This window comes from Eptatretus burgeri, chromosome 3 (genome assembly GCF_056783735.1).
Source record: "Eptatretus burgeri isolate ZD-2024b chromosome 3, Ebu_testis_v1, whole genome shotgun sequence".
Taxonomy (NCBI): domain Eukaryota; kingdom Metazoa; phylum Chordata; class Myxini; order Myxiniformes; family Myxinidae; genus Eptatretus; species Eptatretus burgeri.
The window spans coordinates 112,864,228-112,879,773 of NC_140963.1; the positions used below are offsets into that span (position 1 = coordinate 112,864,228).

Here is a 15,546-nt window from a genome sequence, read left to right on the forward strand (position 1 = left end):
TCAAGTCCTGAAAGTTGCGAGGTGGAGCCACCGTGGATCGGACTTGTCGGTCCAGCACATCCCACAGATGGTCAATCGGATTGAGATCTGGAGAATTTGGAGGCCAGGGCAACACCGTGAACACTTCATCATGTTCCTCAAACCATTCCCGAACAATGCGTGCAGTATGGCAGGGCACATTATCCTACTGAAAGAGGCCACTGCCATCAGGGAATACCATTGCTTTAAAGGGGTGTACCTGGTCTGCAACAATGTTTAGGTTTGTGACACGTGTCAGATTGATGTCCACATGAATGGCCGGACCCAGGGTTTCCCAGCAGAACATTGCCCAGAGCATCACACTCCCTCCAACGGCTTGTAATCTTCCCACAGTGCATCCTGCAGCCATCACTTCCCTAGGTAAACGGCGCACACGTACACGGCCATCCCCGTGATCTAAAAGAAAACGGGACTCTTCGGACCAGGCGACCTTCTTCCACTGCTCCAAGGTCCAGTTCCGACGCTCGCGTGCCCATTGTAGGCGCTTTCGACGGTGGACAGGGGTCATCATGGGCACTCTGACCAGTCTACGCAGCTCCATATGCAACAGGGTGCGATGCACTGTGGATTGTGATACATTCCTCCCGTGACCACCATTAAAATTTTCTGCGACTTGTGCCACAGTCGACCTGTTGGTTCGGACCAGACGGGATAGCTTTTGTTGCCCTTGTGCATCGATGAGCCTTGGGCGCCCAACACCCTGTCACCAGTTTGTCCCTCCTCAGACCACTGTCGGGAGGTACTCACCACTGCTGACTGGGAGCACCCCACAAGCCGTGCCGTTTCAGAGATCCTCTGACCCAGCCGTCTGGCCATAACAATTTGGCCCTTGTCAAAGTCGCTCAGGTCTTTACTCCTGCCCATTTCTCCTGCATCCAACACATCAACTTCAAGAACTGACTGTTCACTTGCTGCCTAATATATCCCACCCCTTGACAGGTGCCATTGTGACAAAATAATCAATGTTATTCACTTCACCTGTCAGTGGTCATAATGTTTTGGCTCATCAGTGTGTGTGTGTGTGTGTGTGTGTGTGTGTGTGTGTGTGTGTGTGTGTGTGTGTGTGTGTGTGTGTGTGTGTATATATATATATATATATATATATATATATATATATATATATATATATATATATATATATATATATATATATGCTGGCAAGATGACTGATCAGTATGCACAATCACCTCTAAGCTGCCTTGTCTGGGTTTAAATCCTGATCCAGCTATAAACTGTCATCCCAGGATTTCACATGCAGGGCGATTCATTATTGTGCACCATCCTTCATATGGACATTAAACGTGGCTTCCCATCTGCCAATATTAGTTGGTGGACGATAAACATCCTCCAGTAACCTTAATGAAGAGAAGGTGAGCTTTCACCATCACTGTATAAATTTTTGCCCTCACCTACAGGGAGCACTGTGATCCACAACTTTGTGAAATGCACCTCAGCAATGATGCAATCAGCAGCCACAGGGTGCATATTGTCACCCTCATAACAAAAGTGCCGAAGTCATTTTTCCCAGTTTTGAGAAAAACACAAACAACTGCAGCAATTCTTCATTTTGACTTAGACATTTTCATTATGAGTTAGACTGAAATAATACCAATGACTTGGGCATTGTGACATGTGTGGCAATTGACACAAGAAGTGATTTAGGCAGAAAATCTCAAAAACTGGAAAAAATGACTGAGGCACTTTTGTTATGAGTGTGAAAATGTGAAATGTACGTATCTACTACAACTCCAACGAGATAGGGAATGCACAATCAAATAAAGTTTAAATCTTTACTGCTGTCAACACCTTTTAAAATGAATTCATCAATCAGAATCTCCTTTCACATGAGGGATTATTTCCAAATATACTTTTCCTCAGCTCTATTCAAGCTGTTTCTCAACAAGTTGCAGGGAACAATTACCCAAATGGACATTCAAAAAAGGCATTTTACCTTTGTGTGTGACCATGTATTCCTGCAGATTCCAGAAGATGCATTTGCTGCTGCAAAATAACCGTTGTACTTGAGACCAAGCAAACTTAAACAAAGTTGTACTTGAGATCTTTCTTTAACAATTCAGTCTCCCTTACCCTTGTAGTTCCCTCAAGGAGGAAATATAGCAAGTACAGCCAGACCAAAGCAATCCAAATTTATTGCAAGGTCATGCGAATAATAAACTCTGCTCCATGTTACCCACTGCACTCCCCTCACCCTCATTCCCACCCACCAACTCTATTATCCTTCAATTTCAATCATACAGAGAGCAGGACTAGACAATGAATACCCCATGATTAGCAAATCATTAAAAAAATAATAATAATAATAATAAAGCGAAGAGTTTTTTTTACCCTGATTGGGTAAAACGAGGCGACTTTTCCCCAAATTTATTGGGTAGCAAAATGAAACATTATCCATCAGCCAACAAGAAGGCAGAAAATGTAACGAAAAGAAATTAAGTGCTCTTCCTGCAGCCAGGTTAAGCCCCTTGCCTGATGATTAAAAATAAAATAAAAAATAAAATTAAAAAAACAAAAAACATTAACACCCCTTCATCAATCTGCCACTGTATGCTTTATATTACTCTTGTTTCCTCCCCTTTCCGGATTTCCCCCGCCGGCTCTTAGGTGCTTCCATTGGCCTCCCTTTTGATTTGCGGCTGGGTGTGGTGAACCGCTGAGAGAGGATGGACAGCAAGACGACAAGGCACAGTGCTGTGGTGAGATGGTGTGGGGGAATTGAGCGTACCACACGGCCGATCAGGGTCATGGTCTGGTGCAACTGGCTGGCTGAAGGTTTGTCAGCAGGTGGGGAACCCTCGGGAAGCAAACACAGGAGAGAGAAAGAAAGGAAAAAAAAACAAAAAAAAACTAAATGATGGACCTGGTTTTTGATTTCCAACATGATTAAAACCCCTTCCTCACCCACCCTCCCCCCCATCAAAAAAAGCTCCAAAAAGTCAAGTCCTAAACTGTGCATTAGCAAATGTCACATTTTCTTCTTTAGAACGTCATCACTGCCAGCAATACCAATGTGAAGCTGCTGTTTTATGTTCACAACATAAACATGATTATTGATATAATGCAGGTACCACAGACTGACAAAATATTCTTCCACTCTAATCCGAGCTTCTTACATTGTAATCCTAAAAATGCAATCTCATCAGTGCACAGTCCACTGTATTTCCTCTCACATTATTTCAATCTTTGTTTTTGAGAACAAATCTGCAGAGTTTAAAAAAGTAAGGCGTGCATACACGCCGCTTCACCGACATGTTTAATCAAAAGACAGCATGTTGTACTTCACAAACATATTGCATTTCCATCTGTGAATCTCAATGAAGATATACCATGAAGTGAAACACCTAAAAAGGTCTTTATTGCTGCTGTTGCTGTCATGGTGGCTGTGGTTGTTGTTTGTGTGCTCCTTCCGTTTATTATTTATGTATTTTAATATTGCTCTGAGAAGTATTACTATCCTGTATATAATTCTGTGTGCTCCTTCCATGTCTTATAAAGTGTCCTGCTGTCAGAATAGTAAATGTTACCAATGGAACCGCTGCATGAAGCTCCCATTCCCGCTACTTCTTCAATCCCGGAAAGACAGGCTTAAGCAGGCATCTTTATGATGAAAAGAACGTAAATATTTGTTCCAACTAAATGGATTATATTAGCTTTCCAACCAAGTAAATTGATTATTATCTTCCTACCAGTTAAATTTTTATTCTACAACAGCAGGAACCGCTACATTAACAATAGTTCTGGTTCTGGATCTGGATCGGAAGCTCTGCTTTCATTTATTCGTGACCATAAAAGGCATAAATCCTAGTCTGCAAAGACCTGAGAGCCACACTGACGCCATCCTAGTTTGGAGGTGATGCGTCTCCATAATTTGGGTGCACGACAGTGTCATGTCGCATCTTGGGTCAGTGTGCTCCTTACGTTTATATATATATATATATATATATATATATATATATATATATATATATATATATATATATAATCATCCTTATCCCAGATAACATTTACATAATAATTATCAGATATGAGATTAGTTCACGAGATAAAACTCGCATTTTATGATTTTCAGTTAACAGCTAATTAAATAAGAAATTTTACTATCATGCAAAAGCCATAGTTCAAATAATTTTTAAAAAAGTGGAGATTTTGAGAGCTTGTCAATACAAAATACATTTATTGGGCTCCATCAAAAAATATAATCTTTGCAGTCATGAAAAGAGGAATCAGTAGCTCAAGTCTCAACTGTTTTGAGTGAGAAGCCAGTTGAAAAGTGGTGTGGAATCAAACATAGCATCAGTTTTCATAAAAATAAAGATAAAAATAGGCTGAGGTTGTTGGTGTTGTTCCTCCCTCCTCCTCCCTCCTACCCCTCTTCCTCCTCCCTCCTACCCCTCTTCCTCCTCCCTCCTACCCCTCTTCCTCCTCCCTCCTACCCCTCCTCCTCCTTTGTCCTCCTCCTACCCCTCCTCCTCATCCTCCTCCTACCCTCCCACCCCTCCCCCTCCCCCTTACCCCTCCTCCTCCTCCCCCTTCCCCTCCTTCTCCTCCCCTCCCTCACCTCCCTCCTCTTTCCCCCCTCCCCTCTTCCCCCCTATCTTCCCTCCCCATCTCCTCCTTCCTTCCTCCCCGTTCCCTCCCCTCTTCTCCTCCCTTCCTCCCCTGTTCCCTCCCCATCCCACCCCCTCTCCTCTTTTCTTCCCCCCTCCCCTCCTGCCCCACCATCTGTGTCTCTGTCTCTTCACTCCTGCCCCTCTTCTTCAAATGTTGAAAAAAAATGTAATGATTCCATATTATATTACAATCCATGAAAATAAATTTTTCTTGAAGTTTTCAAATTGAGCATTTACATAAAAACACCACCACCACCTGATACAACCCATGGTGTAAAAAGGGAAAATAAAAATAGAACAAATAATTTTTTTAATCTGTAAAAGAATGACCAAGGTTAAAAAAAAAATAAAAAAAAGAGGGAAATTTGGTTAAGGTCTTACTCTGGCATTGCTTGGTCCACTGCACATCTTAAGACTTACCTTGCAGCCAAACTTTGCCAGCTGAGACTCAAACTGAGGTTCACCAAGATTCACAGTCGGATGAAACTCATTCACCCACTCCCTCCACCACCAGGCTTGCGGTAACGAGCTGCGCAAACAAATAAACAAGAGATGATGATAATGGCAAGGTTGCTAATCTTTTTACACTCAAAACACTGCAACTCACCCATTCTTTAAGATGCTTGTATAATGATACTTGTATAGCTGAGCCCGTACAAACGTTGGTGGTTTATGGGCAAAAGGGTAATTTGATTGGTCACTCTGGATTAGTCGCAGCACTGAAATGAGACAAAATATATATATATATATATATATATATATATATATATATATATATATATATATATATATATATATAAACATATTTTATTAGTTTGAAGTATCAATTATATTTGTTATGGATATTCTGGTTAGATTGAGGAAAATATCTGTATATCTATATCTATATCGATATCTAAATATTCTACTGGGCAGGAGGACCAGCTTGTTCAACACAAATGTTGTCCAAAACCTCGTTGATCAGCCGAGGAAACACATTGTGATGAGACCACCAATCAAAATTCAACAGCTTCATCCTGAAAGCAATACAAGGTTTAAATAAACAATGTTTATCATTTATCAATCAATTCAGTAATTTTAAAATGATTTAATTGTATTTCCTTTATTGCTTAATGTACATATAATGGTGTAAAATGCTCATCATTGTGTTAAATATTTCCTGTTACATTACATCGATCATTGCTGCACGTATACACGACGAGACAACACGCCATCTTTTGGAACCAAAGATAGATGTTCAAAGGTGTGAAGGAGGAAATGACAAGGGGTTCTGATAGAGATGTTTAATATTGTGAAGGGTATAGAGAGGAAAAGTGCAGAATAGATAGTGACAGGACCAGGGGGCCAGCCATGGCACGTGTGTAAATAAATGGAGATTGTGGACGACATTAAGGCATGGAGTCTTTCACTCGGAGAATAGTAATTGCGTGGAATGCTCTCCCTGGAAAGATGGTGGAAGCAGAGACGGTGGATTGCTTTAAACTGGAATTACATAGTTACCTCGAAGCAGTTGGGATAATAGAGGGTTGGATGAATATTGACATCATTGTGCAGGCTTGATGGCTCCAATGGCCACCACCTGTATTGAAGTCCCTTGTGAAAACGTTGCAACAACATTTAAAGGATTGCGCATTTGCGAGGTATCGCCCACGGCCCAACACGATGGAACAATGCCACAAACAGCTGGAATTTATGGTAGAGGCTGGTGACATCCAAAAACTAGGAGGCATAAAAAAAAAATAGGCAGCAGATCCCATTTTTTTTTCTGCATCATGTTTGCACAAGAAACTGCAATGACAATTGGGAGAGTGCACACCTCCACCAAGCTGAAGAGTTTACATCTTGTATCCCAACGATAGGCCGGATCTGCATCCGGACCTTAACCAAAATCTAATCAGCTTACTCTTGTCGCCTACTCAACTGATCCACAACTTTGTGAAATGCATCATTTTTGGCCCCATCTCTCAATGGCAAAGAATCACAAAAGGAATAATAACAATAAAAATTGTCAGATCCGGATCTTCCCCAAAATTGAATGAATTAGTCCGTGTCGCACACACATGTCCACCAAGTTTGGTTTGAATCCGTCCATAACTTTTTAAGATATCCTGCTGACAGGCAAACAGCAAAGACAACATAACATAATCTCTGTCCACCTTCGGTGATGGAGGAAATGAAGCTATGAAATACAAATGCAATTCAATTTACGCTAAACACTTTCAGTCACTCGACAATACACCAACAAAGAAAAGTGCTAATAACCAATTATTAATCTTAATTGAAATAAACTGAACATTTATGAGATGCCAAGAACAGGTGATATTGTTACGAATCTGGAAGCTTACTGCACACAACAGCCAGAGTCCCTGTAGATCAGTTATATCGGTAAGTATGTGTTTCTGGTTTGGGTCCCATCCCTAGAAAAATGGGAATTAAATGTTCGTGTGCTGCGGAGTTATTTTGATAGTCAGGGTTTTCTTTTACCGTTTTACATCACTTACAACTACAACAACACCTTTGCTCCATCCTGACGCCATGACGCTCGTGGTGGGCGGAGTTCAAGAAGGACTTGGCGTCTCTCTGGACCAATCGGAGAGATGCGAGTGAGTTTTCCGTTGGTCGGCCAATGAGAGCCAACGCAGGACAATGCTACCCCTCTTCCTGTTTGAGGGGCGGTCCGCCGTGGCGCCCGCCACGCCCCCCCCCCCCGCCTCCCCCTGGTCCAATCAGCGGACTTGGTGCCCCTTTTGGCCAACAATCTATTTTTCGCTCAATATGCGATCTTTTGGTTACATTTCCAAAGTGGCAGTTCCTCCTTTGCTGATACTTTTCACCGGCCAACTGGAACAGCGACTGGGAACCTTTAATGGTCACAAAGTCACGATGGAAATTGTGTGGGGCAATGTGGGGCAAATTTCATCGAAATTGTGTGGGGCAAAAACAAAGTATTACTGGCTTTGGCCAATGAACATGTGCCGATATCGAACCCTGGCTGGATGATGTATTTATCCAGTAACGTTTTACAGCATGGGGTTTTCACCAGCACAAAGGGTAGACAAAATCGTTAATGGTCAGTTGGATGAGCAATATTATGGTAAACATTAAAAATATGGAATAATTATTCATTGTTATTAACGACTTCAAACAAAATGTCAATATATAACCTGTAATAACGACTTCATTCCCAATAATTACAATCTACTCGATTCCCAGGAACTACTTGATTCTTGAGTAAAGTTTGGGTGTTCACGTGAAAATAATCAATACAGGTGCTGTGGCATGATGCAAACGATGTTGCATCACAAGGAGTGGCGGTGGAGCAAGTGATTACTGGTGCCACAAAAAATATCTGCAGACAGCGTTCTTGGATGGCGAGCCAGGCCAGACCTCTGCTCGTGCAATGTGCACATATAATTACTCCTTCCAATTTATCTGTGTTAAGCTCTTAAGCTTCTAGAAACTGAGAAAGTCTCAGAAGAATTACCAAGTCGCTACAATGTTATCAGTAAACCCAGTGGACTCACTAATGACCTTCAGGGAGAGGAATTCTGCCTTCCCTGTTTGGTCTACATGGCCCCGATCCAGATCTCATGGTTGCCTCCAAAATGCATCTTGGCAAGTTGCATTGGCAACATAAATGTTGGCGACAGAGCTCAACATAAACATTTTTTCAGCCTGTTCATGGGACAGCCCAGGTAGGTTTTAGATTTTACCTTCTTCTCAATCACTGCACCTGCCCAATTATTCATGCTGCAAGCAAGTGGGGCGATACCATCTGTGTACCCCAAACTGAATTTTTTTAAAAAAAAACCCGTTAAATTATAAATGAACCACCTTAACCACAAAACAGAGACGCAAATCATTCACATTCAAATTTTGCCATCAATACAATTTTAGAAAAGGCCTTAAGAAATCTCAGTAACCACAAGGTGTTGATAGCAATTTAATGTTCACCAACCTTGTCAGCATTGCACGAAAAGGGAAAGTTCAACACAAACCAACTTCTGCTTTTTGTTACAACGGCAGGTTTCCGCGTAACGGTTTGTGAGTAATAGACCTGCTACAAAATGTTCCATGAAGAGTGAAATTTGACAGGTTTTGGACACATCAGGTTTAAGTTCCAAATCAAAACGTTTGCTTATTTTAATAATAAATCGGCCAAGAACCAATGCCCAAAATAAATAATTAAAAAAAAAAATATATATATATATATATATATATATATATATATATATATATATATATATATATATATATATATATATATATATATATATATATATATGAACAATTACCATCTTCCTTGCCCTCCAATATGCGAAGAAGCAAACAAGTGAACCACGGGCTTTGCCGCCTGTCCCCAAGTGCTGCAAACCACATCTGCCAATCAAGACGAGGCTGATGAGGCGTAATGAAAGGCAGTGCGGTAGAAATGTTCCCTGGCTTGTACATAAACTCCAACTCCTAGAGAAAGATGGACATAATTCAGCAAAAACATCATTTTGCAGAAGAATCCATTACATTAACCCAACAAGAAGCAGCGCACACTCACCTTCCAATTCCTTCCAAGCTCCCAGCTTCCTTCAATCACCACTTCAGGCCTACCTCCAACGCCGGTCATTCGGCGAAACAAACCGTAAGAGCTCGAGACCTGCCAGGGATCTACGATCTCATGCAACTTGCGCACAGCTGGCCATAGCATATCATGTGTGTGTGGATGTAAATATGAATAGGGAACCTGGGAAAGGCAAAATAAAATAAAGGATTTGGAAGAAGCAACGAGAGGGTTCAACAAGTAAGTTGTATTTATTTATTATTTTTTTTTTTAATTTCCACCGATCTAAGCCTGATGAAAGAGCTTATATACACACACATCACATATCACACAAGGTAATAAGGAGACATCAGTGTACTTGTGCATGATTAAAAGAACATCAGCAAACGGTGGAAAACATGATATACAATTTAACTTAGGATCTCAGCATCAGAAGCCATGTGCTCAGTTGTGAAGAGAAGGTTGAAAAAAATTTAAAAAAAAACTCCGCGTGCATAAAACAATCTATTACTGCATACAGATATTTCACTTGCATTTTCAAAGTAGGACCTGGCAAAAACGGCAACCTCAATCTCTCCTTTTCAAAAATATCAATGCCATCAATATTCTGACATGAACAATTCCAATAAGAGATACCCATAATCGGACAACCTTTAATTATGGAAATGATAATCACAAATAAATTAAAAAATTGGGGCAATACCCCTGGATGCTCAACAGGTAGCGGCTGGATAATAAAAACAGAGAACCACTGGTAGACGTGGATGACCCACATAATATGTAACGGAGTAGAAAGTAAATACTCTTGGATTTATTTATTTTTATGCCATGAACAAATTTTGGGACATCACAGGTGCTGAAGGTTGTGGTTAAGTTTCATCGAAATTGTGTGTGCAGTTTCTGACAAGACGTTGCAAGTGTTTGTGGATTGACGTACGGACGGACAACGACGCGCCATCCCACAAGCTCCCCGAAAGTACATTCCAGGTGAGCAAAAAAAATTCCTGGTCTTACCTGCACTAACAATCAGGTTGGCGTTACTCCTGGTCACTCCATGTAGGACATGCCATTTATTATGAGATGTTAATAGGTAAAAGGTTCGATTGTGTATCTTTTGCTTTCCACACCCCCCCCCCCCAAACAAGTCAAAATAATCCTACAACACATCCTCTACAATACACCAAATACAAACATCACATGTGATAAAAATGAGGAAGAATCAAAAGAAAGCCTTACTCACACGTGAAAACATGACTACTGTTAAGTGTGATGAACAGAAACTTACCAAACTTATGGAGAACATTGTAGCAGCTACAACGGAGAAAAAAGCCCACTGGATCATGGAAGAAGACTTGCGGAAGAAACCTCGCTCAGAAAGACACCTGCCAAACAAAGAAACTCGTCCTACTTGCTTGCACCAATGATTTTTTTTGAATGAGGGCACGCCCTTATTCTCCAAAACGACATATTCCCACAATCCACACTTACTTCAGGGACAATTACGAATGCAAAATAGCAGAACTTTAATCTCACCTTCAAAATCCCTCCTTTCATCCGTCTTGACCATACATGTATTCCTCAATTCGCACTCTCCACTATGTACATAAGACGAAAGAGCCTCTCCAAACATCTAAACAATTGTAAATTCCCGCTCATTTTATTAGACTAGAAATACCCACTCACCTTGGGAGCAGTCTGGGGAGAGGGGAGGGGAGGAGGAGGTGGGGGGGGGCAAAGATATTTTGTACCATGGCTAACAAGCCCCCTGGTCTGCAGCAGAGTCAACAAACCATATGCACTGTGACATGTACAAACTAAAAGAGTCATCTTTACACCCTCCCCCCCATCTCCTCACAAGTGAGGAATTTTTTTTATGCCATGAACTGATCCTGCATACTACCAATGTAAGATTTGGTGAAACCTTAGTTGTTTTTTTTCTATGATCAGGTGTGTGTGTGTGTGTCAGTCAGTCAGTCTCACACACACACACACACACACACACACACACACACACACACACACACACACACACACACACACACACACACACACACACACACACACACACACACACACACACACACACCTGACAACCCTACAACAAAAAAAAAAAAGCCTCCTCCTCCCATCTCAAGTCTGCTCTGCTCTGCTCACCCCTTCCCTACCAATCCGAAGGTATTGATACCCTCCCCACACTCAAACCTTCAAACACCCCCTCCCCCATGGCCTTCTTCCTACCCAAAGTCCTCACCCTTCCCCTCCCAACCCCAAGGCATTGCTACCCTCCCCGCACTCAAGCAGTCAACCCACTGCCCCATGGCCTTCTTTCCACAAAAAGTCCTCAACGCCCCCCCCCCCCCACTTCCACCTTCCAAAATTGTCCAATCTTTACTCTTACCCTTGTCCCACTCATAAAAGCAAACGGGCATTCCCATGTCAAAACAGTGGAATACGTAACGTTTTCTGCTCCTCCATCATGTCATCACAGACTTCACAGAAACCCCTCTGCACAATGAACTGTTCAACTCACAATTTGAGAAAATAGTTGAAAATAATAGCAAACCTGCATGACCTCCACAGTTAAAACACTGCTCAAGAGAAAAGGTCATTCCAAAGGGTTTTAAAGGGTAATTCTAAAGGGTTCCTAAATTGGCGCTCGAGTATAGAAATTGTGGGTGGAGTCAGGCGAACTGTCCAACCAATGGGTGGAACTCGCACGCACGCATGGCTCCCCACTCTGGCAAAAAGCAATCGACATCAAATTGATTCCTCAACAGCCCCCCCCTGTGTCCATACTCTGAGTTTTTCAGTAACAAACCGGTGGAATCCGCTTATGATCTCCCAGCCGAGAGAGAGTGTGCCAGCGAGGATTGTAAGGGGAACCATCACACCCAGCCAGTGAGTGAAGTCATAGTAAGTAAACACTGCAAGAAAGACAAAGATTTCATTCAGACATCCACTGTACTGCAGTGAAAAGTATAATTTAGCAATAATTTGGACTCAGAGTTAATCAATTTGCATCACCCTCGACCAATGCAAGTTTTTGGCAACGATCCGCAATATTTTAATTACATTTCTGAATTTGAGTAGCAAGAGGATACATCTGCAGAATCCATAGCTCTTAAAATTAGAATGATCTTGAAAATATAAGCACTGCAAAAGCCAACGCATCTTCAGAAAGAGAAAGGACAAAATTTACACAAAGAGATCCAAAAAAAAAAAAAATAACAATTGGTTCATGGTAAAGAAGAAAGATGTAATGATAGTCACTTCCAGGAAGTGGGATTTGCAGCATGGCATGACTTGAATGTTTACTCACTGGTCTGAGACAGGATAATGCCCTGTGACCAGTCGAGCTGCAGATTAAAGTACCAGATGGTACAGACAACCAGCATCAGGTACACGGACGATTCCACAAGCAGGGCTATCCAGCCAGCTAATCCTCGACCTGCAGTGAAGGAAAAAGGAATGGGAGATTACAAGTCAGAGGATGGAAAGGCATAACGGAAAAAAAGAATAGAAGGGACACAAACATGTAGTTCAATAAAGAAAATAAACAAAGCAAACCAATGATGAAAAAATACAAACAACAATCTTGATTGCATTTTCAACTCATCCCCAAGGGAGTGCAATGAGGTTTACCCTGCGAGTGGCGTTTCTTATCTGGAGTCCCAAATGGTCGGTGGGAGTCATCGGCGAGAGAAAAACAGAGTGCAATGGTGAGCAAATTGAAGAAGTTGTAGTTTCCCGTAAGAATAATCATTGCTTGCAGGAACACCTGACGGAAGAAAAAGCGAATCTATGACTGGTCGATAAAACATCGGGTGAAACTGCATCATCCAGACTCGCTGAACACCTCAAATATTGTTTGTTCCTGTTGTCCCACGTTTGTGAAACGGTCTTCCTGAGGCTGTTGAAGCCACAGAGAGAAGAGTGGGTTTGAAACTGGCATTATTACCCTCGCCAGAGGAGAGGGTATTGCATTGGAGTCCGTTTGGCCAAAATTGTGTGACAGACAGACAAAAAATTTTTTTTCACCAAGTTACAAACACAGTTTTCAAGCAATCGTTCTGAAATGTTTTGTGTATGTAGATGACCGGCCAAGGACAGCAACGTTTCATTTTAGTGAAGATCCGAATCCGGATATGAGAATTTTTTAAGTGATTCTTCACCACTGAGAGATGGGGCCAAAAACTATGCATCGCATGAGATCTCAAAAAAGTTGTGGACAAGTTATAACAAAACTTGGTCGACGAGTTGGTTTGGTGACAAGAACAAGCCAATTCAATTTTGGCTAAGGTCCGGATTCAGATCAGACATATTCGTGGCATACAAAATGTAAACTGTTCAGCCTGGCGGAGGTATATGCTCTACCGAGTGCCGTTCTGTTTCGCCAAGTGCCACTCTTTGAATGATTTTTCATTTGTCCGTTTGTTTGTGCGCACAGAACTTTAGTGTTTTTCTCCGCAAACTCTTGCCGGATTGAGATGAAATTTTCACCATCAGAACAAAGACTCATGTGGAATGTTTTAATTACAATTAGGACATAATCGGTCACGTGGTGTGGCAGCCATTTTGCAACAACATTAAAAAAAAACAAAAAAAAAAAAAAACTTTGAACCTCTGCATCTCTGAAACCACACCAAGGAAAACATCGAAACTTGGCATGCAGCAAGTACTTACCCATCATGGGGAATAAGCGATATTTTATGACATCATAAGTGCCTTCATTATGACATCATAATTGCATATGTAGAATTCTACATCCGATCAGTATGAAAATTTTTGAGGGTCATCTCGGGATAAATTGGTCCACAGGAAAAAAAAGAAATTGATGACGACATCGGTCACGTTATTTGGCAGCCATATTGTTTGTTTTTTTTAAAACCTTCAAAAACATTCTTTGAAATGGCTGAACAGATCAAGGCAAAACTTTACACGTATGACCACTTTTCCATGAGGAACAAAACGTTCACACATGTGCCATCATAGATCACATGGTTTCGCAACCATATTGGATTTACCCTCAAACCTATAAAAAAAAAAAATATTCTCCAAAAGAGCTGGACAGGTTGAGGGGAAACATCACACAAATGTTCCCCAAGCCATGGCGATACCAGGGCATTCACAAATAGAATTGATGTCACATGGTCTAGCAGCCATATTGGATGAAACAAAAATATTAAAAAAAAAAATACTTATCTTGAACTACTTCATCGATTGACATGAAACTTCACAATTATGATCTGTGGCGATAGGGAATATGTTTTAAATTTCAACCTGATTGGACACATGGTCTGACAGCCAGAATAATTTAAAAAAAAATTTGATCTGGGTTCTGTTTGACTTTTTTTTTTGATTGAGACTCACTTGGTTGTGCCTGGATGGCTTGCGGGTAAGGAGGAGGAGCAGCTGAAACCTGAATCCTATCCAGGTTCCTCCTGATGACTTTATCTTTACTGTTTGCTTCTTCGGGTTCCTGATGACTCCAATACAGGACTGTCCCTATTTGGTCTTCCATTTGATTTGAATTTATCTTAATCCCATTTTGAATTCAATTGAATAACTAGGTGAAATTTTATCTTGCAAAATGGATTGACTATTCTTTTCTATTTGATGTGCTTTATGACCAAAGACTTACGACATTTACTAAATCAGAAGTCATTGCAAGCATGTCAACATTTCATGAAACATTAATTTAACACTGTCCAGCAATATAGAACTGTGCATCAATTTAATCATAGGAATGAACTGTGTATAATATTAATTATAATTATTCATAATCAATTACATAAATACAGTAAAACCTGTGACTGTCACTCATGGGGGGCCACATAAGTAAGTTCTTTATAAAAGAATTTACCATGTACAATGGTAAATACACTTTAAAAAAATAAAAAATCAGCCCCCATGACCCCACCCCGTCTGGCCCGGCCCCGAGGGGTCATATCAAAAAAACAACAGTGTTATGCACTTCCCCATACATATATCTACTATGTCCCAAAGTTTCAAGTTCCTCTCTCAAACGGTGTAGGAGGAGCTATTTTGACCCCCTATCCGCTAAGCACCCCCTATCCCCCCCCAAAGCACCCTCTGATCATCATGTGTTTAAAAAAATATGTTGTTAAATGTATAACTCATAAATTTGTTTGATTAAAAAAGCTATAAGACAATTTTATTTTTTTAAATCGACCCCCACAACCCCAACCCCTCTGGCCCGGCCTCTAGGGGTCATATCAAAAATCCGAAAGTGTTGTGCACTTCCCCATACATATATCTACTGTGTCCCAAAGTTTCAAGTTCCTATTTCAAACGGTGTAGGAG

General features: G+C 41.1%; 1 protein-coding gene across 1 annotated transcript in view; it reads right to left on the reverse strand.

Moving 5' to 3' along the window:
- Positions 1–1,815: 1,815 nt before the first annotated feature.
- LMF2 (lipase maturation factor 2) overlaps positions 1,816–15,546 on the reverse strand; it is a 30,706-nt gene continuing 16,975 nt past the window's right edge. Inside the window, exons 6-14 of the mRNA XM_085875145.1 lie at positions 12,865–13,000; positions 12,542–12,670; positions 12,041–12,146; positions 10,508–10,604; positions 9,220–9,405; positions 8,963–9,131; positions 5,275–5,386; positions 5,088–5,196; positions 1,816–2,851 (exon numbers count right to left, since the gene is read on the reverse strand). Of these exons, the coding sequence (XP_085731271.1) occupies positions 2,615–2,851; positions 5,088–5,196; positions 5,275–5,386; positions 8,963–9,131; positions 9,220–9,405; positions 10,508–10,604; positions 12,041–12,146; positions 12,542–12,670; positions 12,865–13,000 (1,281 nt within the window). The 3' untranslated portion in view covers positions 1,816–2,614. The remainder of the gene's footprint in view (positions 2,852–5,087; positions 5,197–5,274; positions 5,387–8,962; positions 9,132–9,219; positions 9,406–10,507; positions 10,605–12,040; positions 12,147–12,541; positions 12,671–12,864; positions 13,001–15,546) is intronic.